Source organism: Azolla caroliniana, unplaced genomic scaffold (genome assembly GCF_043228905.1).
Source record: "Azolla caroliniana isolate FFs.n. ecotype wild unplaced genomic scaffold, voAzoCaro1.0.p SCAF_258, whole genome shotgun sequence".
Taxonomy (NCBI): domain Eukaryota; kingdom Viridiplantae; phylum Streptophyta; class Polypodiopsida; order Salviniales; family Salviniaceae; genus Azolla; species Azolla caroliniana.
In genome coordinates this window covers 3,849-29,889 of record NW_028230693.1, presented here as the reverse complement: position 1 = coordinate 29,889, position 26,041 = coordinate 3,849, and the positions used below count along the sequence as shown (strand labels likewise).

General features: G+C 37.5%; 2 protein-coding genes and 2 non-coding genes across 8 annotated transcripts; 3 read left to right on the top strand and 1 right to left on the bottom strand.

The window, feature by feature from the left end:
* The first annotated feature begins 313 nt into the window (after nucleotides 1-313).
* On the top strand, nucleotides 314-11,462 carry LOC147848690 (putative copper-transporting ATPase HMA5). Its single transcript, XM_087338228.1, has 7 exons — nucleotides 314-471; nucleotides 4,586-4,890; nucleotides 5,392-6,780; nucleotides 9,258-9,512; nucleotides 9,594-9,716; nucleotides 9,802-10,272; nucleotides 10,673-11,462. Exons 2-7 carry the CDS (start codon nucleotides 4,591-4,593, stop codon nucleotides 11,072-11,074), a joined length of 2,940 nt encoding a protein of 979 aa, XP_087194354.1. The 5' UTR covers nucleotides 314-471; nucleotides 4,586-4,590; the 3' UTR covers nucleotides 11,075-11,462.
* Nucleotides 11,463-13,303: 1,841 nt separating this feature from the next.
* Nucleotides 13,304-13,375, top strand: TRNAQ-CUG (transfer RNA glutamine (anticodon CUG)). Its single transcript has one exon. It is a non-coding gene; the product is annotated as a tRNA-Gln (tRNA).
* A 67-nt stretch (nucleotides 13,376-13,442) lies between these two features.
* Nucleotides 13,443-13,514, top strand: TRNAQ-CUG (transfer RNA glutamine (anticodon CUG)). The gene has a single exon. It is a non-coding gene; the product is annotated as a tRNA-Gln (tRNA).
* Nucleotides 13,515-15,096: 1,582 nt separating this feature from the next.
* LOC147848687 (F-box/LRR-repeat protein 15-like) lies at nucleotides 15,097-24,810 on the bottom strand. Of its 5 annotated transcripts, none has more exons than XM_087338223.1 (18): nucleotides 24,599-24,810; nucleotides 20,783-21,053; nucleotides 20,447-20,693; nucleotides 20,199-20,332; nucleotides 20,023-20,118; nucleotides 19,429-19,632; nucleotides 19,081-19,351; nucleotides 18,901-18,999; nucleotides 18,709-18,797; nucleotides 18,513-18,612; nucleotides 18,202-18,372; nucleotides 17,586-17,738; nucleotides 17,294-17,454; nucleotides 16,998-17,196; nucleotides 16,344-16,891; nucleotides 16,187-16,250; nucleotides 15,762-15,848; nucleotides 15,097-15,685 (listed from the first exon to the last, which is right to left on the bottom strand). In XM_087338223.1, exons 1-18 carry the CDS (start codon nucleotides 24,765-24,767, stop codon nucleotides 15,542-15,544), a joined length of 3,207 nt encoding a protein of 1,068 aa, XP_087194349.1. In that variant the 5' UTR covers nucleotides 24,768-24,810; the 3' UTR covers nucleotides 15,097-15,541. The 5 variants fall into 5 exon arrangements, with proteins under 5 accessions (XP_087194349.1, XP_087194350.1, XP_087194352.1 ...); XM_087338224.1 differs by having other exon boundaries at nucleotides 20,786-21,053; XM_087338226.1 differs by having other exon boundaries at nucleotides 20,828-21,053.
* Nucleotides 24,811-26,041: the final 1,231 nt, after the last annotated feature.

Sequence of the window (26,041 nt, the reverse complement as noted above, 5' to 3'; positions counted from 1 at the left end):
AGATGTGAGGAGGGTTAAGTCAGGTTGTCCGATAGGTGGGGTGAGAGGAATGGAAGGGATAGAAAAAACAAGAGGTTTTCAGAAGCTTGGAAAGTCAAAAGCTTAATATTGTGTTGAGGAGGAGGTATGTAGTTATAAAGTTAGTGGTGGAGTCCATCATTTTGGCAGCGTATATAAATTGAAAGCCACAATACAACAATGTCTTGGTGATCCAGCAATAGCCACGACATCTACCATTATACTCTGTTTTTCTGCTCGTTCTTTTTTTTTTTTTCTTTTTTTTTTTCTTTTAAATTTGAAGTCACAGAAAGCCAGCATCCTCTGTTTCCCTCTCACAAACAAAGACGAACCCAAATTACTCTGTTTTGCTCTCAAAACAAACACCAAAAATCAGATACTCTGCTCCTTACAAACAAAGAAGAAAGCAATATACGATTACCCAGACAAAGATAAAGATTGCCCAAAACACAGGTAAGGCTTGTTTACCATTCTTTTCTGTTTATCCAAGGTTTCTGAAAAAGAAGTAATTTTGATAGATAGAATATGTCTATGGGATGGACATAGGTTACGTATGAAGCAAATGGATTTTATCTTTGCAATGAATACTTGAAAGTTCTTGGCCACGAATCGTCGGATAAGGCATAGAGATAGATATAGATATGGATACATAAATATAGAGATAGAGATATCAATTGCGAAAGTGATAGAGACAGATATAGATATAGGGATGGGGATGGGGATGGGATGGGGATAGAGATAGGGATAGGGGTTGAGACAATGATAAAGACCTAATAATTGTTAATATCTCAGGGGTTTAACCTGGATTAAAAGAGAGGCCAATTGGAACTATGGGAGACAACAGAATCTCTCCCTGGAGTTGAGCAGTGCAAACAAAATAAGGGTATAGTTTGTGTAACTTTTAGAAAAGAGAGAAAGCAAGAGCTATTTGTTAATGTCTCTGAAAGGCCATAATGGCCTATGTGATCCGACAAGGATCAGGACTTCTTAGGTTAACTTGTCTATGCAGGAGATAAAAGGAAAATGTCTATGCTCACTAGATTGCTAAAGTTAAATGTCTTGAACATGTCCTATATATTCATGTATCCATATCATCATGTGGTATGTGGAAACAGTATATTCAAAGAGGTTGAATGGTAGGAGTAGCCTCAGATAGAACAATATTAGATAGATTGGGTGTCAAAAAACACATATGACTACTTTTGATGGAATAAAGCAGATGTAACCTAATGTGTATATGTGAAATATTAAATCATTGAAGATTTTAATCACACGTGTTGTGTGGCCTTACCTCATCCAAGTTACCACCGAGCTTATGTAAATTATAGTCGCGTCATAAATAAAATCACAATGGCATACGGTCTTCCAGTTTCGACGGGTTTTGCTATGGATTTCCCAGAGACAGTAATAATCTCGATTGGATTGAGATAGGTATATCATGATATGTCATACCTAGAACTGTCTTTGTCTCGTCGTTGCTGGAAGTAGAAGATTGAGGGCAAAATGAGCCCACTCTTTACATGATCTAACCAATAGATCATATCGATAGAATTGAGTTTGGTCTACTAACATCTACATTCATGGTAAAAGTGCCATGCATCCGGTGAGAAAATGAATTTTATCATGTTTGAAGGGAAGGTTCATAATCGATTTGACGACTCGATAAATTAAAATTGGAATTCGATTGTGACTGATACTTGGAAATTAGTAATATTTCTTACTAAACAGTGTGTTAATAGTTCTTTCGTACTATGAAGGAGATCGGAGCTTTCCCTACAAAGTATCGACAATCTAGTTCGTTTTTTACATCGGTGCCAACCTACTGATTTGACCAAACACCAAACTTGCAGTGATAGTCTACTATCATGCGTAAAAGAATGTGGAGTATACAAATGTCAGGGAAAGACCTGTATGAATAAGAACAATATCATCTCTATAAAAACAAAATAGGTAGGAAAGTAATTAGAACAGGGCATTGCCGTATTACCCAGAATGTGTATCACCAAAAGAGTGATAGAGAGAAAGAAACCAATCACCCTGATATGACTGGTGTAACTAAAGAAGGGGGGGTATCCTTGTTTTGAAGTGAGAGAGTGAATGAGAGAAAGAAAGAAAGAAATGTTAATGTGTTTTAAGAGGCCAAAATGGCCTTTAAGACCAAACAAGAGATTACATCTTAAGTGTTGTCTCCTTTTTTATAACAAAAAATCAAAATAAATAAATGTTAAGTAAAAATGTAAATACGATAAAAAGAGACTAAAGAATCTTGTTATGGGTACCTGTAAGATTCTCAAGTCAGATATATTGTAATTTTTGTCTTCGAAAGATCTTTAGCACAGGTTGATCCAGAATGGAGAGGTCTTTGAACCGAGGGAAACACCTGCGAGGGTCAGAGATAATGGCCTTTATCTGTCAATGATAAAGGTGGTGAGATTGTGATCTATGGGGCTAGGGCCTATGTGCATGACAGAGTGCTATTGCCCAATCTATTGTAACCCCTTTGTTATGTCCTGGTCAGGAGCCCATTTGTGTAGCCCTTATTGACTTGTAGCATGAATAGGAGTGATGGGGTTGAAGAAAGTTGTGATTGTTCTTTGTTGATGAGCTTGTGGTTGTATTGTTGTCCTTCAACAACTTTTCCCTGTGTCTCGAATTCTAGTTAGAAAAGTCCCAAGCAATGTTGGTTGTCATACTCCATTACCTTTTATAGTGGGCCAAAGCCTTGTTTAAAGAGGCAATGATATCTCTCTCTTATTTCATAAACAAACACTATAGAATGGCAAACATAGTGTTTTTCATATTCCATTCCCTGATGACACAATTGGCAAATTCTTTCTTCTAGAAGTATTTGTGTGTATCTGTCTACCTCAATCTCTAACTGATGTGATGAATTCACAGCTGCCCTATTAGACTGTGCAGCGCATAGGATAGATGTATGTCTGTGTAAGATGGCTTGATGATGAATCCATTCTCCAATGTGTGTAAAAAGTGTCTTATAGTGGGCCATCTACATACCAAGTGATATTTTGGGGCTGATCCATGTTATCTTGTTTTCCTAGTTAATAATATCAGTTCGAATCACTTTGTTCTTCCCACCTTGGTCATGTTTAGATGGGAACAATCCAAGCTATATTGGAATAAGGGTAATGCATTTATTCTTATGCCATGTGACTCGGACCATGTGGCATAATGAATGTCTGTATGTTCAACAAGTTGTTTTGATGATATAACTGCCAACCTTGAGCACCTTCCTTTAAGGAGCTCCCAAAGCCATTGGATACAAGTAACTGATCGGAATAATGCATCGATGATATATGGGCTGCTCCCATTTTCTGCTCAGATTCGTGGGACACTGATGTTTTGCCCCTTACCGTGCGAGCAATCATTGAGACTAAATGTCTCTCTAAATCTTTCGAGTTATTTGCCTTATTAAGACTCAGTCCTCATGTTTCTACTCCATAGACAAGAGTTGGTGTCACTAGTGTATCAAATTGCCACAATTTAGTATGTGGCTCTTGGAATTGCAAATGTGCACATTGTCTTTTGAGAGCACCAAGGGCTGCATATCCATGAGAAAGTCAGCCTGCCATAAGTAGAACCTAGGCCCTATAAATGTTACTCCTAGGTATGTGTAGGAGTGTGTCTATGCCACCTTTTCCTCTCCCAAGAAGAATTCTGGTTCTGATCTTGCCACCCATTCTTGAGTGGCGTTAAACACCATCACATAAGTTTTATCCATGTTTATCAACAAATGTTTGTTCATACAAAATACTTTTAAGGCATTAGATGTCTTTGTAGACCCTTTGGAGAGTCAGAAACTAATGTGGGTGGGGAATTGGAGGCTGCCCCAGGATATCACATGTGGGTGGGGAGTCATGAATTGCACTATATGCAGAGCATGTAAAAGCAAGTGATACTCATTCTCTACTAGCCCTTCCTTGCATACCTTACATACCTTCATATTTGGTTGATTTTGATTCCATAACTCAACTTCAATATCTAGGTTGTGTGATCAAGTGCGAAGGAGTGTTAGGGCACTACGTGAGTTAATATGCATGTTAGTAATGAGGTAAGGTTGAATACGATCATTAGGCCTTCTTGCCTGATATAGAACCCAACACTCAAGATTGATATTTGCAATATATTATTCTTATTTTGTCCTTTTAGCATCTTTCCACTTCTTCCTTAGTGGGTCCATTAATCTTTCCTCAATAACTACATATTTCATAGCATCACTTGGAAGCTCTAGGAGATCTTCCACATTCCATTTTTTGAATCGTTTTTTGACATCAAACTACCCAACTGGATGAGAGAATTTTGAGAGATAGATAGATAGATAGATTGATTATATTATCGTCTTCGGAGGTCAAATATGACCTATGAGACCAAAAATATTACATTTCACGTGATACGTGTGAGAGTGAGTAGCGACTCTCGATGTTCAAAAACTTTACCAATGAGAGAAATTCGTGCAAGGATTGGGCTTTGCACTTATCTCAGAGAGAGAGAGAGAGAGAGAGAGAGACCAAACTTCACCTTTTGTTTACCTTCCCTTATGATTTACTAGGCAATATGGCTGGGCATAAAATCACCATAACATCACCTCCATTGACACCGCTTAAAACTTATGCCTCAAGAGAAATAGCACTTTCTCCACCTCCACGATATCCAGCAATGCCTCGATACCCTCCATCAATGGGCAATGATGCTGACAAGGTACGTGAATTGAATCTAGAAGTCCTGGGAATGGAGTGTGCAGCTTGTGCTAGTTCCATAGAGAAGTCTGTGAAGCGTTTGCCAGGTATTGAAGATGCAACTGTGGCTGTCCTCCAAAACAGAGCTCAAGTCATGTATCATCCGGCCTTTGTTGATGTAAGTCCATTGATAAGGAAATATTAGATGGTACATAAGTATGCTATTGTTGGTACAACTTGCTTTCGATATGAGTATTATATAAAATATACACAACGTAAGTTTGGCTGCTTTAATCATGTCTATACAAACATAATCAAAGAATGAGCTAAATGAAGTGGAAGATTCAATAATAATTGTCGTCTCCTAAGATAAAAAGAGTTGTGTTAGGCATTTAAGTTAAAATTCTTACGTTTATGATGCTAGATGCATGGTTTATCTCAAAGACAATCTAATCCATAGTATATAAATATACATACATGTACATGTACACAAAACACAAAACAGAAATGAACGCAGGCAGAGGCACAGACACAGATACAGACTCATAGGCATACATACATACATATACACGCACACACAGCATAGCACAGACAAAGAGGCTTTTCTGCTTTGTCTACTTGCCTCACTTTATTTTTGTTTAAGTGGGAATTGTTAAATGTTGAACTTCTACCTTTGTAGGATTTAACAATTTGTAAGGCCATTCAAGATGCTGGCTTTGAAGTACACATTATTCAAGGGAAGCATGAGGAAGAAACGAAAACTATCTGTCGTCTCCGTATTAAGGGTATGCGATGTACATCTTGCTCGAGCTATATCGAATCCAACTTGAAGAGTGTAAATGGAGTTAAAAGAGCTGACATAAGTTTGGCAACAGAAGAAGCGGTTGTTGAATATGATTCAAAAGTTATAAATTACAAGCAGATCATGGAGAGGATCAATAACATGAACTATGGTACTGATCTTATCAGTGCTGGAGAGGAGAGAGATAAAGTAACGCTACAGGTAGAGGGTGTCCACTCCATTGAAGCAACCAACTTAATCCGAAGTTCTCTTGAAAATATACCAGGAGTAAAGGCAGTAGAAATAGACATAGAAGGTGAAAAAGTGGTAATAACTTATGATCCCAATCAGACGGGTCCAAGAAATTTTATAAATGTAATCAAGTCAGAGGGATCTTTTTATAAAGCAAGCCTATATGTGCACCGAGGTCATGGAGTTCCAGATCGAAGGGAAGAAATCATGAAGTATAAAAAATCATTTCTTTGGAGCTGTATCTTTACTGTTCCCGTGTTTCTTCTCTCTATGGTCTTTATGTATGTGCCAACTATCAAAGAAGGATTGATGAGAAAGATTGTGAATATGTTAACAGTTGGGGAGATTTTACGCTGGATTTTTTCCACACCGGTTCAATTCTACTTTGGACGACAATTTTATGTGGGTGCTTACAATGCTTTGAGGAACAAATCTGCTAATATGGATGTGCTGGTGACTCTTGGTACAAATGCAGCGTATTTTTACTCGGTCTATATAATGATTCGGGCTGCAACCTCTATGGATTTTTCTGGGAATGATTTTTTTGAGACAAGTGCCATGCTCATCTCTTTCATACTCCTCGGGAAGTATCTAGAGATCCTTGCAAAGGGAAAAACTTCAGAAGCCATAGCTAAGTTAATGAACCTTGCTCCTGAAACTGCCATACTGCTTGATATGGACAATGATGGAAACATACTTTCTGAAACAGAAATAAATACACAACTAATTCAACGAAAAGACATTGTAAAAGTTTTACCGGGATCCAAGGTGCCAACAGATGGCATTGTTATTTGGGGCCAGAGCTATGTGAATGAAAGCATGATTACAGGTGAGGCTAGGCCGGTGCAAAAGAAGCTGGGTGATGTAGTTATTGGTGGAACAATGAATCAAAATGGTGTTCTTCATGTTAAAACTACCCGCGTGGGTTCTGAAACAGCTCTTTCTCAGATTGTGCGACTTGTTGAAGTTGCTCAACTTGCAAAAGCACCTGTTCAAAAATTGGCGGACAACATCTCACAACATTTTGTGCCTGCTGTAAGCCTTCTATCATTTCTTCATGGGAGGGAGGAGACTGAGTAAATAGAGTATTCAAATAAAATGTTGTATGATGCTCGTTACGAATCATTCATTTCTTCACTTAAGTCCATGCATGGAATATTTATTTAGAAGAATGTGCATGCTTTTAGGAACATGTAGCTGCATGAATAGAAGAGTTGATATTGTTTTCTCTTGAATGGATGGGAAAAAAGGGTAGTAAGGGAAGTACCATTCTTTATGGCTAGATGTGGTACATTTGTTGTGTTCTTGTTAGAAAGTTAAGTTGGCCAATGTATTAAATAGGGTGGTTCCAACTTCCAATGCAATATATCTTTTGCTAGTTTTTCTGTGGCAACCGAGTTGTGGTAGCATGACATGAAATAATCAACCAATTGTGGGAGAGAGAAAACTGATGCTCCAATCCAGTAATCATTGGCTTATGGTATACGCATCATACCTTGGTCTTCCCAATGTCTAGTTTCAATGGACAAAAACTGAAGAGGTCAAACTTCCGTATACAAGCCAAGTTCGACACAGCTGATGATGATTGTTAATTCTTAACCTCATTATCAAAAGTCTTGTGCATCAGTGTTAAGAAGTAGAAATATATACATATCATAGGTTTTCATAACAGATTTAGGGTTTAGAGTTTCAGTAGTTTGTGAATACAGGATCAATTATGGGCATGTGGAAAGGAAGAATTGGCCAATTGTTGAGGAAGAATGCCAATATGATTGTGCAGATGGCTGACATCTGTATTAATGGCCCTGTTGGCTGTGTACTCATAAACGAATGTCTCAATTTATTATTCTCTAGTAAAAACAGCCTCAAACATCTCTGATCATAGAATTCCATGACGCATGAAAATGGTCGAAAATCGTTTTTGAAGAGTCAATGGAAGTGTCCTCTGATGTCATAGTAAACTGTGCACCTCAACCTCAAACTGAAACACTGAATGTCATAACTGAAATATTCTCTAGCAAGTCAATCCAAAATGGAGAGATCTTTGAAGCGTAAGAAGCACTTGCAATGGGGAGAGATAATGGCTTTTATCTGTTGATGACAATGGTTCTGTGGTCTTCGTTCACGAGGCCAGGGCCTACATGCATGACAAATCGCTGTAGGCTGGGTCCAGGTTGGGAGCCCACTTTTGTAGCCCTTAATTGACTTGCAGCATGAGTAGGAGTGATGAGGCTAAATAAAGTTGTGATGGTTCTTTGTTGATGAGCTTGTGTGGTTGCATTTTTTCCTTCAACAACTTCTCACTGTATCTCTTGAGTTCTAGCAAGAATAGCCTTGGGCACCTTTTAGTCCTCATATTCCATATGCATAGTGGACCAAAACCTTGGTTAAGGAGGCTATGGTATCCCCTCGGATTTCTTAAAAAGGAATAGAATAACTGACAAACCATTCTTCAAATTCTATTCCTTGATAATACAATTGGCAAACGCTTTCTTCTAGAGGTATGCATCCATATCTGCCTACCTCGATCTCTAACTGATGTGAAGGGGTCCACAGTTGCGTTATTACACTGCACAGGGGCATATGAATGATGTATGTTCATATAAGAGGGCCTGATGATAAATCCATCCTCCGATGTGTGTAAAGTGTGCTTTATAGTGGGCCATCTTCATACCAAGAGGTGTTGTAGATCTGATCCATTTTCTTCAGTTATCCAAGTTGGGGATATCAGTTCGGATATTCTTTTTCGCTTTTTGTGTTTAGGTGGGGACAATCCAAGCTATATTGGACCAGGGGTAGTGCATTTATGCTTACACCATATGGTCCTACGATCTTTGTGTTTCAGTGTACCAAGAGTGATTATTTCCGTATTCAGCAGTTGTTTTGATGTCACAAATCACAGGATGTACATTCATTTAGGGGCTCCCAAAGCTGTTGGCTGCTGGTCACTGATCAGAATGATGCCTTAGTGATTGTTGGAGGTGCTCTTATCTCTGCCCGGACCATATCACGGGGCATTGATGCTTTGTTCCTTATCATGTGAGCAATAATTAAAACTAAGCATCTCTCTAGATCTTTCCAGTTATTTGCCTTGTTAAGACTTGGTCCCAGGTTTCTAATCCATAGAGAAGAGCCAGTGTGACAAGGGTATCAAATAGCCACAATTTAGTTTGTGGCTCGTGGAACTGTATATGTGCACATTTTCTTTCAACCACCAAGGGTTGCATATTCATGGGGAAGACAAGCACATGCAGCCTTCTGTAAGGAGAACTGAAGCCCTGTGAATGTTACTCCTACTTACGTATGTATAGGATCGTGTGTAGAAGAAAGATATATTAATGTCTTTTAAGATAAGACCGAACAAGACACTAGACGGTTTCATGAGCTGGTAAAAAAGCTTGACTTACCACTTGGATACAGCCCTAATTTGTAAAGAGAGAAGAAGAGGTAAAATATTAATGTCACTAAAGAGAATATAATGGTGTATGAAACCTAACAAAGGTTATTTTCAGGTAGTAGTCATTGCCGTTGCTACATGGTTAGGTTGGTATGCTGCAGGGAAAACAAGGATATTCCCGAAGTCATGGGTTCCTGCATCCATGGATGAGTTTGAGCTTGCTCTTCAGTTTGGAATTTCTGTTCTTGTAATTGCCTGCCCTTGTGCTCTCGGTTTAGCCACTCCCACTGCTGTTATGGTGGCAACGGGAAAAGGAGCATCGCAAGGTGTTCTTATCAAAGGAGGGCAAGCATTGGAAAGTGCACACAAGGTTTGCTTCTTGTAAATTATATAGATTCTACTGTCTTATGTTTGAGCTGCAAATGTTTACTTGTACATGGTTGTTTTTCAGGTAAAATATATCATATTTGATAAAACGGGAACACTGACTATTGGAAAACCAGTAGTCGTTGATTTAAAGCTGTTCAATGATATTGATCGTGCATACTTCTATGACCTTATCACAGCTGCAGAGGTAAACTAAATGTTACATGATTTTTTACCATCGATGAACAAAATGCAAAAATCAGCGTTTCTTATGTATGCATTGATATATGCAGGCTAATAGTGAACATCCTCTTGCTAAGGCAATTGTTGACTATGCAATTGAGCAAATGGGCGCAAGGAGGAAGCTTGAAGTAAAGAAATTTCAGGTGATGGCAGGACAAGGAGTGTATGCTGAAGTAGAAAGCAAGAAAGTGTATGTAGGAAATCAACAGCTTATGACTGGGTCATGCTTGAAGGTGCCATCGATTGCTCTTGAGTATCTTCAGGACATGGAGAAGCAAGCTCGAACTGGTGTTTTGGTGGCTGTTGAAAATGAGATTGTTGGAGCTATAGCCATATCTGATCCTGTGAAGGATGATGCAGCTGCTGTTATATCTATTTTGAAGAGTATGGGTATACAAAGCATTATGGTCACTGGTGATAACTGGGGTACGGCGAATGCAATAGGGAGGGAAGTGGGCATTGACATGATTTTCGCTGAGACTCAACCTCAAGGAAAAGCAGACAAAGTCAAGGACTTACAGGTATTTATGAAGTTATCCCTGAAAGGTTCCTCATAGGAGTCCTAATTTCCTTTTCATTATATGAAAGTAGTTTGAAGGTTCCCTAGGCTCCAGGATCTTGACTATATCCCAATTCTCTCTCAAGAAATGAACTAAGGCTAAAATGCATTAAAAATAGAGGTATCTCTTGCATATGACACATGGTTAAGAATACCCTGATTAGTAGATTCTTAATACATTCTCCAATAAAATTTGGAGACAATGTTTATAACATTGCTCTCAATCCCATTTGCAAATTGAGTGGCAATGTTTTAAAATGATTGAAATTTGTGTTTTAGGCTAATTCACAGATATTCATGGTTTTTTCTCACGATATGCATGCATGAATCAACTAAAAGTGGATATGTTTTCTTGTTCACAGTCAACAGGAAAAGCGGTAGCAATGGTAGGTGATGGAATCAATGATTCACCTGCTCTTGTTGCTGCTGATGTGGGTATGGCAATTGGTGCGGGGACAGACATAGCGATCGAGGCTGCTGATATTGTTTTGATGAGAAACAACTTAGAAGATGTGGTTACTGCTATAGATTTGTCTAGGAAAACATTCAATAGAATACGACTAAACTATGTTTGGGCTCTGGGTTATAACATTTTAGGCATTCCAATTGCGGCTGGAGTACTTTTTCCCTTCAAGCAATTTCGTCTCCCTCCTTGGGTTGCTGGGGCTGCAATGGCTGCTTCATCCGTGAGTGTTGTTTGTTCTTCTCTTCTTTTGAAGTATTACAAGAAGTCTCGAAAGTTAACACGAGTTACCAGGAGTTGATTGTAAACTTGGAAGTTGATATGTTCTTTCACTTGAAGAGCTTATACCATGGGCTATAATGCTCTACATTGCACAAATTCATCGATGTGAACCGCTTCGATAATGTGCATGCTTTGTACATAAATAATGGACATATCACCTTCCATTGCATTTCTCCCTTTCTTAAGAAAGCGCTTTTAACAAATATAAATATATAGTTAACATGAGAATAGTGTCAACAGCAAAGCAGCCCATATTAAACGGTGGTGGTAATATTGCTATATGTTACATGTACATGTACGTATACCTATACATGTACATGTATATAAGCATCTAAACATAGGCATCTAAAATGTGTATGTGCAGCACCTTTAATTTGAAACGTGATATGAATCTATCTATGCCCTCCTATAGTTTGTCTTTAAATAATGAAATGTATCCATGGTATGCCATTATTGGATTAGATTTTTAATGATTTGCATCTTATTATCTAACTTCATGGGCATACTTTATCATATCTCAAGCATTCGATTATAGGCCATTTAGCATCTAAAACTGAGCGAAAGCTTCTTTATTTGTGTTTAGACAATCATATTTTTCTTGACAATTAGGTTGTAGAAAGTGCATTGTAAAGAATTATATGATATTGAACAAAAACTATGAAGAATGTTCACAGTGAACCTGGTGGAAAACCTAGAAAACCCACCATTACAGGCTTGAACTCAATATTTTAACAATGTGTTACTAAATTACTACATCGTGATTGGCAAACATTTCCGGATGTCTAATGTGTCTTGTGTAGCATTTAGGCATTGCTTCCTTGTTTCTCTTGTCATGTTCAATCACTTATTATTATCATCATTATTATAAGTCACTACAAATGTCTGAAATCTACAGATTAGAATAATAGTTTTAAATCTGTAACTCCTAAGTAGATTGGCCACTACCTCATACTTTTTGAGTGGGTCAAATACCACACCGAAGTTTCCACCATTCATTTGGTTGTCAGACATGTCAAGCTTTATGGTTCACATGATAGGTTCTCATACCATAGCACGCGAGAAAACAAAAGGGGGACAAAAAAACATTGTAGTTAGAGATTCTCAGTTATGGGACATAACAGCCAAAATTTCTTACATCCATTAGGCATGTACTGTTGTTATGTGACTTTCATTCTACAGTAACTTACAAATTATTATTAATACACTTCAGTCTGTTTATTTTAAAGAATAGGAGATATTGATATAATTACAAGATGTGTATGTTTAACATAAGTGCAGATGTTAATTATCATGGAAGTGCGCAAATAATTATAATACATATAAACCCAGGCACCAGATGCAGGCTGAATCTTATAATGATATTTAAATGTTGGATCAAGAACAGAATGCAGCAGTGAAACAATTTACATGATGCCATGACGCGAAACATTCAAATGACACATATTGTGGAAGAGATGGATGGAGCTTAATGCAGAGACAGTACATCATAGTAGTTGATATATGTACTCTTTACCTCAAGTGCTTGATTGGATATGCTAAATGGATTTGTGAAGCAAAAGGCTCATCCGAAAGGAAGAATTGTCGTAGGGTACTGGAACATGAATGAACCATAAGTGAGTGCCTCAGTTAGATTGATTGGAACATTACTACCCACGAGTGCAAAAAGTAGATGATACAATCTCTCAGGGATGTTCCCAAGCTAAAGATGCAAGTCGCAAATCAGATGTACGAACAAGAAGTGATTGCATATTGTGGTATTTTCAACTGAGAGGATAACATGCACAAGCGGGTAGTGAAGTCTGATAATAGTGAGTCGACAAATTCAATGGATGCTCGAGTAGAATGGAGAAAAATGAAGCCGATGATTGTGTGTAATTTTCATAGAGAGTTAGCAGCAATTCTTTCAGTTCAAATGATGCTAGACCAGTTGACCTCTATTTCCATCTAACCAAAAGCCTGAAGAAGAAAGGGAACTGCCAAATACCACAGTTATGGGGCAGGCAGCATTATATCAGCATCGAATTCGGCGGCTTCAAGCTGGATTCCTGAAAAGCCAATGTGCAATGCCTAAGTTTTCAAAGCTTTTAAAATGTCTGGGTGACCGTATTTGTCTGCATTTCTAGGCTTTATACTGAGCACCAGCACTGTGATTCCTCAATTACTCCTGGAAGCTCCTCATGTGATCTATTATCTAATAATTTAGTGGAAAACCGAACTAGATCTGGCTTCATAGAAAAATAAGCAAATTGGTTCCATGGTCTAGTGGTTAGGACATTGGACTCTGAATCCAGTAACCCGAGTTCAAGTCTCGGTGGAACCTTCATTTTTGCGCTTTTGTTTCTCCTTTATATGTATACCATGAAAACTATCATATGGTATTATGTCTTGGTTCCATGGTCTAGTGGTTAGGACATTGGACTCTGAATCCAGTAACCCGAGTTCAAGTCTCGGTGGAACCTCAATTTAGTTAGTTCTCTAGTCACTAGTGTCAATATTTGCGTGACAAAATGACTTGTTGTAGCATCATACATTTTTAATACAAACATATACATGACGGATTACGATGCATTCCATTATATATACATATTGTGTATATATCCCTTGTTACTGCTATAGTGGAAGCTAAACAACTTCCACACTTTAGTCACTAGTGTCAAAATTTGCGTGACAAAATGACTTGTTGTAGCATCATACATTTTTAATACAAACATATACATGACGGATTACGATGCATTCCATTATATATACATATTGTGTATATATCCCTTGTTACTGCTATAGTGGAAGCTAAACAACTTCCACACTTTAGTCACTAGTGTCAATATTTGCGTGACAAAATGACTTGTTGTAGCATCATACATTTTTAATACAAACATATACATGACGGATTACGATGCATTCCATTATATATACATATTGTGTATATATCCCTTGTTACTGCTATAGTGGAAGCTAAACAACTTCCACACTTTAGTCACTAGTGTCAAAATTTGCGTGACAAAATGACTTGTTGTAGCATCATACATTTTTAATACAAACATATACATGACGGATTACGATGCATTCCATTATATATACATATTGTGTATATATCCCTTGTTACTGCTATAGTGGAAGCTAAACAACTTCCACACTTTGGGTGTCAAGATTGGAGATGTAGTAGCATAGCAGCAACATTCAACAATCTTTAACTACTAAAGAGCTCATCAAACTATGTGTTGTTGAAATCATTGTGTCAAACAATCAACATTTGAGATGCATCACATATGTTTGGACTCAAATTTGGACCTCGGAGGAAATCCATGTCATGATATGCATACATTGGAATTGAGGGCACTTGGAAGTTTATAAGTAGGTAAACTCAGTTGCTATCATAAGATATATCATTTAGAGGTTCTTAGTGACAATATTAGTACGTGGGTCAACTCAATTGTGAAATTTATAACAAATTTCTCTAAAATGGAACTCCAAAAGTTAATCAACCTAAGCCTATTTTTCAGTTGTTTAGAGAGAATTTTATTCAGGTGCCTCTTGAACAAAATCATTATTCCCTTATTTTAAACATTTGTGAAAATCTATAAAGAATAGTCTAGAAAAATTTTGACAGATGCAATCAACCCACCTACCACAATTAGATGAAGAAATGAAATTATTTAAGCAAATTCCATTGGACGTAGATGACCACTTCAGCAAAGATTCAGCATAGTATTTATCCTAGAACAGGAAAAAATGGACACATTTGAGACACAATCATGTATAACAAGTATAGGAATTCATTGCAATTATTGATCTGACATCACACCGAACAATGAATATTATACTTTTTATGGAAGTTAAGCAGCCAATCATTCAAAGAGCTATGAGCGGTGTCATTCTAGTATAAAATAGAGGATTTCACACATTCCACCACGATTAAAATATGGTTCTAGCCTCAATAGTTCTACCAATAAATAAAATCATAATCAAGAAAGTATATTATTGGTTCCTTGCATTGGATGAAACAAATTGCAAAAAGGTGTTCAGCAGTATTTGGCAAGCGACTTTGCTATTGAAAGAAAGATTATATTACTGCCCTACTTGCTTGACATTTGTCAGTTTAGATAAATCTCCAGCAAAGAGACATTACCAGTGCGAGATGCATAAGATACAGAATTGGGTAACATGTAGGATTTCTTGGTAAGGGTAAAGCGAAATCTCTAATTGTTTTCCCAAACTTCACCTAGGAAAGAGCTGATGTGAAAAAAGGAATCCTCACTCAAATAAAATAAGACGTTTCAGTTCTTTGGTATATAATCCTGACGACCTGCCAATTTCCTACTAGATGAAATTTGCAGACACAAACTTTTGAGTGAAATTCTTCACAGTAGATGTCTGTAATAAGAGGGGAGAAAAAGGAAGCAATGTTACAATGTGCGGTCTACGACAATGCTCATGGCTGATATCCAGATATATGTACATGAATGCCATACTAATCAACATGGATAAATCAAATATTCTCTGCAAGTTTTAGTTTTGTTATACTAAATCTATGCCATTTATGAAGACATATACTCCAGATTGACACAGTGCTGAGAAGTCGTTTAACCCAAGGACAAGACGCTCGAACATATGAAAGATCTTCTGATGAAATCTGTAAAAAGCATTACAATGTTGGGATAAAGTGAATTAAAGACATTCCTAAATTGCAATGGTTTTTTGTCATTTACCTTTGCACAAGCTCTTACATCCAATGTTTCAAGTGCAGTGCATCCTTCCACCACTGCTTGCAATGCATTCGCATCAATATTAGTGTCCTGAACCACAGCATTTACACACTTTGTGAAATCAATAGCCAGAATACTAGAAGCATAATGCAGTTTTCGAGTAGCGTCTTGTTCAATCTGTCAATCCCATCTAAACTAAGATAAGCTGTATAAATGCATACTATTGCTTGCATGTGTACGCATCACATAATATATTTTTTCTCTACATCATTTCCATCAGTGATTAGACTCACACTGAAAAGTTAATCATGCCATTAACAAAATGCTAAATAAAAATTCAACCTAACCTTGCATTTTACTTAAGTTATACCACCCCTATTACCTCCCTCTTAAGTTATAAGTTCCAACTACATAAGAACATGGCTAACCTGAAGTGACAATGTAACGAGGCGAGGGCACTCCAACATTAATTTCTCTAATGCAGTGCAATGGCTGCAAAAGAAATCATTGCTTTCTTAGTACAATTGATTTCGGATGAGAATAAACACAACTGCACTTTTAATGTTCAATATGAAGTCAGCTAACCTGAGATTCAATGTCACCAAATAAGGGCATTCCAGCTGCACCTCTTTGAGGTTACTTGACAAAGAAAAATTCAAAGACAACAGATCATGGAAACCAGCAGCATCAAGGATTACAACTCTCTTTATATTAGCACAGCCAACACAATTTAGTTGTTGAAGAGCACGAGAAGCTATCACCTTCGATTCTAATGCTCTGGTCTCTATCCCCATACTGCATCTATTTATATTCACTGCAGCATCAAACTCACTGCTTCCACTACTGCTGGAGATATGATTCCTTTGCAATTCCTTTTCATATCTTTCACTAGCTTGCATTGAGCATGTTTTTTCTCGGCTGATAACTTCCCACTCAAGAGCGCCAAGTTTAGCACAGCCGTTAAGACTGATATGTGTTAGATGGGAACAATGTTTCAGGAGTCCTGCCAATGCAGTATGCCCAAGACTTCCATAAGACAAATCCAACTCCCGAAGTTCAGGAAGTGTCTCCTCACAATGCAATGCATCCAGTGCAGAGTCCACAAGATCCTTGCAAGCTAATAATCTCAAAACCTAAAACAATTCTTATATATTATCAAAAAGACATAGTAAATAAGAAACTAATAGTCTTAATGTGATAGTGCATACGTTTTTGCGAACTTAAAGAGAGAAGACAAACCTTCAATTTCATACAGCTTTTATATATTGGAGTCAGATCCGTTAAGAATGTATAGGACAAATCAAGTGTAGTTAAATTGGAAAGTTTTTGAAGTGTAGATAACCCTGAGGGTCCAATCAATGGACAACAAGCTAAAATCAAAGACTGTATTAAAGGACAAGCTGTTGTTGCGGCCTCAAGAAATTGATCATCCAGCTCACTGTGAGAGATGAAATATAGCACCAAGATCAAGATATATAGTCAATTGAAACAATCAGAGATAAATCTACTTTTTAAAAATAGCATTCTTAACTTACCTGCAGTAAGAAGCATCAAGGGACAACAGCTGTGGACATTTAATGCTTGCTGTGAATAATGCACCACAGCCTTTCAAATCTATAGAGATCATCTCAGGAGCCTCAATCTTCAGTTCTGCAACATGAGGGCAGATACCCAGGTTTAAGGATTGAAGTCCGACCTGTTTGCAAAACATGAAACGTTAGATACTGCTAGCAAATAAGAAGTTACTGTGAATTCAATCAATTATACTCCCTCGTTTACATGGCCAGTTTCCAAAAAATAGAAGCATTAAAGAAAGAAGCTGCTTACAGGAGAAAGGCTCACAGCACTTAATTGGTGGCAGCCATCCAAGAACAGTTGTTGCAGTTTTCCACAAGCAAGGTCAACTTGAGAGAGCTTGTGGCATCCAGCCAAAGATAATGTGTTCAATGTTGTATTTGATAACTTCAAACTAGTAAGGCTCTGAACAGGCAACCAACTGGTATCAACTTCACATGAATCAAATTTGTGGCAATATTAAAAAATGTGTTCACTGCTTGTAACTCCACATGAAGTCTAACTACATACTAAATTATCGATTTGGAAACTGAACAGCAACCACATGAAGTCTAACTACATACTTTGGATCCGTGTTAAGTGGGAGGTCCATTTTATAAGTTTATGAGAGAGACATCAGATAATCAATAGCATGCTTAATAAGCAAGGGTATATAAATACAACATCATATCTGCTGTTTTTGCACTGAATTGTATGCAGCAAAGTTATGTATTTTTATTTGCTTTTTGGTTTCCTTAAGTTCTATATTTTGCACTCTTCTGGTTATAGCAAGCAGCGAAAAAGATTTTTTCACCTACAAGGTAATAACATCACATCAATTTTCTAAAACATGTCTCATTGTTTCCAGTTTGAAGTTCTTCAAAAGTACCTCACAACTTTCCAGGGTCAATGAGTTGAGCCGTGGGCAGCCACCTCCATTACTGAAAACCTGACAAATTTCATTAGTCAACACGTCACATTCCAGAAAACTCACTGTTTGCAAGTTGGGACAGTCAAGGGCCACTGTAGCGAGACTAGGCTGCTTGTGAAGAGGAAGTTTCTACAGAAGGTAAAATTCCAAGAAAAATGTCAATAATATAATCGAGTAATACTAGACATCCTTGCAGTCTTAAGAAAGAATGTCTAATCAAAGAGATCACTATACGTGTGCACTCATTGGACATCACATTAATCAAATACCTTGAGGGCAAGTGAAGATAACTCTATGTGGTTCAGCATAGAGCACCCAGTTACATTTATGCTAACTAATGCAGGACATCGTAAAGTTAGGTCAACAAGCCTGCAAAAGATAAGTTTGGCATCCATCAATGAATATATCCTGTTTCCATATTCTGATAAATACTACTTATTCATTAAAACTAGGGAGAGTGAATACTTGCAACAATGTGCTAGGCTTATTCTGTGCAACTGCTGCAAGTTCAAAGTAACAGCCGTCAAGAGAGCACATGAATCCAATGTGATTGTCTGAATCAAAAAATTGGATTAAAATTGAGATACATAAATCAAGTTTCCTCTTCACTCGGGAAAATATAAAAGCATTTTGAATCATCGGAATCCCAATATTCACCTCAAGTGTAACACACTGGGATAGAGCTGCCATAGAGGAGATATTAATATCATCACAGTTATTGAGTTTCAATTCCCTCAGAAATGGCATGCGAACACCCTTCAGAAAAAAACAACATATTTAAATAAATAAAGTGACAAAGCCAAGGTTCAATGAAAAGCGAATTAATTATGTACTTGCCTGTAAAGAAATATTCGGACACCAGGAAGCATCTAAAACCCTCAGATTTGAACATGCAAGGCAAATTTCACGGAGAGTCTCATCACTAACATATGAACATTGAGAAATATTCAGAGCCAAAAGAGAACGGCAGGAAGTGACAGCTGTCCGAATTCCAGCATCAGAGAGCTTAAGGCAAGATGACACATCAAGACTAAGGAGCCGAGGACAACACAAAGTGGCAGAAGCCAAGTTCGTTTGGCTTAGGGTTAGCTTCTCCAAACGTTGACACCTGTACAGATTGTAAAAATCATAATTATAGAAATCAACAGGAAAAGTGCATCTGACATACACACCAAAAAGAACAACCTTATTGCCATTCGCATCACCCTGCACTCGATCATTTTAAGTTGACAAAGACTTTTTTGACGAATTTGAACTTCTTGAGAGCCAACACTCCCCAAAACGGCATCAACAATTGTTAAACATTGAAGTGCAGAACAACCATTGGACAGCACATGGAAGAAAGAATCACTGAAGCTCCCGTTACACAAAGTTAATGTCTCCAAGTGCCTGCTCATGCATTATGGTTGATGTGAAAGATCATCTATATCCACTAATTTACATATAAGCTAGGATCTAATGACTGTACAGATACAAAGGAACTCATACTCTTCCTCTTGGACTTCCGGTATTTTCCATATTCCTATTGATCTTTACTATAATTTATTAATGGCATTTTATCATAAATAGATAACTGACAGTTTGAGTGTCAGCATGCATACACGTCTCATTTTGTTTCATATATTTAGGGAACACCATGATGTAAATTTAAAATCATAAAAAGAAAGCTATTTCCTGGGTAAACTGTAGGTTACAAGAAATTAGTTTCATTCTCATTATAGGGAGCATTGAGTATGGAAATATAATACAGTAGCTTGTTGAAGAAAAGTCACATCTTACCTAAGAGAATGCATTGCTTCTCGTGCTAGTTCATCAACAGAATTAACATCATTGAAGCTCAATTCAACTGCTTTAGGAAACCTGCGGCACAAATTCCTGACTGCAAAGTTGTGTGAACAAGGTATGTTGTTAAGAGTGCATAGTGAAGAAAAAGTATATAACTTCCATTTTGACACATGCCTTGTTCTTGTGTTATGTTTCTACCAAAATGCAATGCCTTCCAAAAGTCCTCGTGTTCAATTGCAGCACGCCACTGACGGCAAACCATAGCCAGCTCACACAAACTTCTCTGATCTAAGAAAGAGAAGACCTGGAGCATTTGTGCAACAGAAGCTTTCATTATTGTGTACAGAAGCAAGCTGCAATGCTACACAATTTCAAGTTTATCTGTTCCAATAGTCAAATACTATTTCCTGGTTCTCACCATGTGAAGAAGGTCATCAGTAAGGTACATGGGTGGCAAGCCCCTCTCTATGTCACTACAAAGTCTGATATCATTATCATCTCCAGTGCCATTTAAAACATCCTCTCTCTCATCCTCACGAACCTCACGAATATCTTGTTCCATAGGAGGAAGAGGTGGCAGTAAATTGTTAAGCTGAACTGACCCGTAAGGATGATCTGAACTGGAAGATGCATCATTAGGCCCCCAACATGTTTTCTGGTCGTGACTGCAATGTAAAGACCAGTCAATAAATTTAAAACGTTCAGTTTCATAAATTGCATCTCAAGATAGGTCTCAAGAGATATTGTGGACAACCACAAGAGTTTATGCCGTTTGAAGTTGAACATGTCAGATCCTGACCCATAAATTAATTGGGCTTCTCCAGTTGCTTCAGAGACTGGTCTGCCTCCAATTGAAAGCAATGTTGGCTTCATTCCACTTAACAGATCTTCAACTGAAGACTCAAACCAGGATGGTATCTCCTTCCTCTGAAAATCCCGAGGGGATTCTAGTTTTGAACTTCGAGAAGAGCTTGGCATATCAAGAATTAGATCAATAGCATCAGCCCCCATTGCCATTTCTGCAACTGCCAATTTTTTAAAACTAATTAGATTCTTGCATGGTAACGCAATGCAGCATAAAGCAATACCACAAATCAATTCTATATATATTCTATTCTACAATATGCCCAAACAAACTCTGTACTTAGGCAAATTTGTTATGCATCATTTAAAATGAAATAAGTGAATAACAGTAGTAAATGCAAGTAATAAATGAAATCATTGTCCACGCATATTTTACATACATAACCAGATGTATCATTTAACCTAATTGTTTCGGGTCATTATTTATCTTCTAAATATAGCATACGTACATTCAGGTTTATAAAATGACAGAGAGGATGAAAGAAAATCAGGTAAAATATTTACCAAAAAACAAAAGCTGAAGTATCCCTTGAACTCCAAAGAGTGTGGATCAACTCCTTAATAAATGGCAAACGCAAAGCCTTCCTCTCTAAGAAGGCATGATCACAAAGCCTTTAAATGCAGAGTAAAATAAACCATACATTGTGAAGAATGTCCCTTTTTTGTCCGATAATGACATAAACAAATGCCTGAAAGGAAATAGCATATTCAGCACACATTTCTCTGGTTTTGACCAGAAAACACGTGTTGTAGAATTTATTTCTCGTTAAGGAAAGTTGGTTTTTAATAGATATTAATATATATATATATATATATATATATCTTTTTTTACAACATTCAGCCTTGCGCCAGAATACCAAAAAGTGGAAAGTTCTATAGAGCTCCATTATAATTATGCACAGACTCTAGCATATACTCATATATCCTTTTCTCCTTTTTTAACATAATTTAAGCTTCCCATAGAATAACTATTTGACAACGTTGCATTGGGAAGCCCATTAACATTCACATACAGGAATTGCGTCATAATTAGATAGGTTTGCAAAATACAATTGAAAATATGAAGCAAAATAAAGCTCCATAAGGCATCAAGACATGGACCGCAGATGAGCTCAGAGCTCTTAAATTGAAAGCAAAGAAATGAGAGCTGGCAGACCACAAAACAGGGAAACCACTCTTCAAAGATTCTGGATAACCCTCATTCAAGCATCCTACATTAAGGTGGAAAGAAATTAAATCTACACATGGAATTAATCGAAGTTTCTTTTATCTTTTTTCATGTTCTTCCATTTAGCACACCACCGATTAGCTTGGTATATAGGTGACCTTTTGACCTCCTGCAGATGGTAATATAACTTTGTCATTTCTAACTTTCTTTCTTTCTTCCTCATGATACATATGCACCTGATGATTCGTCAGAGAAAACTACAGTTTGGATTAGGCCAAGGGGTACAATATATCACAAATACATGTGTTTGTATATCAACCAAGTTATTTAAGGATGAGTTAAGACAATGAACCCACATATCCCTAATACTCCTATCACACAGTAACATTCTGTCCCAAGTTTGCTTTTGCTTTCCGGGAAAGCTGAACTACTCTGCTGCCGATCCTTAACTATTTCAGCCTCACCCTTTACTAAGTTTCCTCCTCTAGTGACAAGTCAATCCAGGGCTACACAAGTAGGATCTCAACCAAATCCATATATGTAGAACCTGTTTTCAACAAATCCATTCTATCATCACCCAACACTGTTGCTTCCCTCGTTCCATTCCAGATCAGCCAATTTTGGAGATATTTCAAATGCAGGACATCTAGTACATGAATGTGAAATGCTTAGCAAATGAGAATATCTTGTATCTCACGCAGTGTTACTAGTTTAGTTATCTTTATGTTGGTTTGCTGCTCTCAAAGCTGAGAGAACATTTTAAGATTCAATCTCTCATTGGGTCTCATGGGCCATTTTTAACTCTCAAAGAACATCCCAACATTTCTGTGAAACATTTCACCTCTGCAGTACCCTGTTTAACCCATGGTAGAGGTCCTTCTAATCTTGAATCTTAAAAAAGTCAGGAATTTCAGAAATTGCTTCAGTCGGAAAATGAAACATTTTGAGCACATCAGTACTCCATGCTTCAGTTCAACTGAAATGTGTTCCAGAAAATATGGATATCAGCAGTGTATCATCATTATGGATTTCAAAACAAGTTGACAAGATAAAGGCTGACCCTAATATATGAAAGTGTACATGAAAATTAAATGTAACCTCAATGGTATCAGCCTTACTTGATTTTCTTTTTTATACATAAATGCCGAAAGCATAACCTAAACTGGAATGAGTGTACAGTCTTGTGTGGACATTAGTAGAACTTCCTTTCTTTCTGCTGTTCTTTTATATTTACTAATCCTGTGTTGCTGCTTCTCTTCAGGCTATTCCTCCTCTTCTCATGCGGCTCTGTAAACTTCATTTTTATACATGCCATCGCCTCCCCTTCCTCATACCTCCCCAAAACCAGTGTCATTTTACTATCCTTACAATGCCAGCAAAGATGTAAGGAACGTGGAACTTGTATGAGAGACAAAATGAGAACTCAACCTGTTTTCATTTTGTGACCATAGGTCATTGGTCTCTCAAGGAAATTAACTTCTTCATAAACTCTCTGCCCTCCAATATACTTGTCTCTTCCTCTCTCCATTGATATCCTTTACCTCCAGATTTAATATATAAATTTTGTCCTCCAATGTTGCACATCGAAGCAGTGTAGTGAGCAAAGTTTTAGGTATATGCATTCTCACCTTACAGATCTCCTCTCTCCTCCTTCCCTTTCCGTGTCTCTTACACAAATAATGTCCTCTTGTATACCCATTTGCTGATATATATATTCCAACATTTGTTTTGTGCAATCTTCCAAATATGCAATGAGGAACACATCCGTTTCCATGTCTAAGGGGACAGAATATTACTTATCTGTAACTTTAGTCAGATGCCAACCCATGATTAGTGAAATGTTGCCCTAATTATCTGAACAGGATCTGAATGTTTGAAGCTTGCTTGCCGGAAATCTTTATCAATGGGAACAAAATATATGGATGTTATACCCAAAAAGAGTTTAGCTTTGTGGTAATTTTTTTATGTTTTCATATGTGCAAAAGAAAAACTAGGCCACCTGGGATTCGGGAAAAAAATGATCGTGGAAAGTGATAGCAAACATGCTGTATAACCCAAATATCTGGTCTTGCAATAAGAAGTTGAGATCTAGATCTTGTGATGTTGATAGAAAGTTCGTTGAATTAAAGTTAAACAACACAGATCGGAATCTGTACTAGATCGATTGGTCTATAATCAAACAGAAATCGAAGCAAAAGGTAGCTCAGAATTTCATATCTATCTCTGTGTAACTACTTACGTTTACCCACCATCAAGAGAACATTTCAACCTCCCTAAAAAGAGTCAGTTTTTCAATTATGCTTTATTCAACCATATCAGGATCAGAACGATTATATGCTGAAACTTTCAGATACAGAATATCAATGAAACGAAAGAAGAGAGAAGTAGATAGAACAAAAAAATTTAGAGCATAAGGAAGAAAGAAGAAGATGAAAGACGAAAAAAAAAGATGAAACAGAAGAAAGACGAAGGAAGATATAAAGAAACAGAATAAATCAAGAAGAATATACAAAAGGGATAGAAGAAGGAAGAACTTACGGGCTAGTTCTGCAGAGAAGATACGAGAAGGGAAGAGGTTCGTCATAGCTTCAACATCCTCGAGATCTTCTTCTCTGAGAAGCTCCCGCGCAGCTCGGGCGCCATCTCCATCGCGGGATGCAGAGGGGACAGAAGAGGAGGAGGAGGAGGAGGAGGAGGAAGCTTCCATGGCCACACGCAGACCGGAAAGAAAGAAACACACAGAAGGAAGGAGGAGGGAGGAGGAAGTGAAAGAAATTAAATTTAGCGTTGTACCCTTGGGGGGGGGGGGGGGTTAGTAAAAAACACAGCGAAGAAGAAGAAGAAGAAGAAGAAGAAGAAGAAGAAGAAGAAGAAGAGGTAAAAATGGAATTTCGGGAAATACCCCTGTGGGAAGGGCAAAGGGATAGAGAGGGGTTTTGCCTTTCATTTCCACACATTCATTCGCTCACTATGGTAAAGTAATGGAATTTCGGGAAATACCCTTGTGGGAAGCCCGAAGGGAGCGCAAGATTTCCTTTGATTTCCACCACATTCGTTCGCTCACTATGGTAAAAGTAAACGGGTTTCCCTTTTCTTTCTGGACTGTTTTTTCTTTTCCTTTTTCTTTTGGGGGGGGGGGAGGGGCATTAGAGGAGGAAGGACATCTCTTGTTTTTGTGAATGGGGATGATGAGTCTTGATTGCAAGTGTTGGCAGGGAGGTAGGGAAGTTTGACAGATGTGGTTTTATCCACTTTGGCCACATCTTGACATGGCGTATATGTGTTGCTACTTGTTATTTGTGCAACGACTTCACAATATCAACATGAGAAGAAGAACATGTATGAGTTTCATTGTGTGTGCGTGCGTGCGTGTGTGTGTGTGTGTCACTATGTTAAATCTCACTTATTAATGTTACATGCTATGCCATCGATGTGTGTGTGTGTGTGTGTGTGTGTGTGTGTGTGTGTGACTATGTTAAATGTCACTTATTAATGTTATGTGGTATGCCATCGATATGAAGAAATATCATCAAGTAAACTCGTACCAAAATGAAGATTTAATCATCTCGCTCATAATACTAATAGAAAAACAGAGATGAATTTGGAAATTGTGACATTTACATAAGAATGATGAAACATACACTTCACATTTTGTATATTTTTGTTACTTTTTCGAAAAGCTAGCAGTGAAGGCGATGAAAGGAACAACTCTTTTGGAGAATTGGAGATTAGGGCAACTTCCTCCATGGCTTTTAATAACTTCTATTCAACTTGAACACATTACAAGTCTTAAAGGGGTTTCTAATTTAGAATTTTGATTCACCTACCACATATGTGCCAACAATGGTTTGAGCAACTTTTATAAGAATGTCATGGGAGGAACAATGTTGATCTCATGCAATAAGTTGAATTTGGAAATGGAGCAAAATTGAAAGGTTCTTTTTCCTTATGTTTTCTAGTTCAACTTTTTTAGACTAAAAC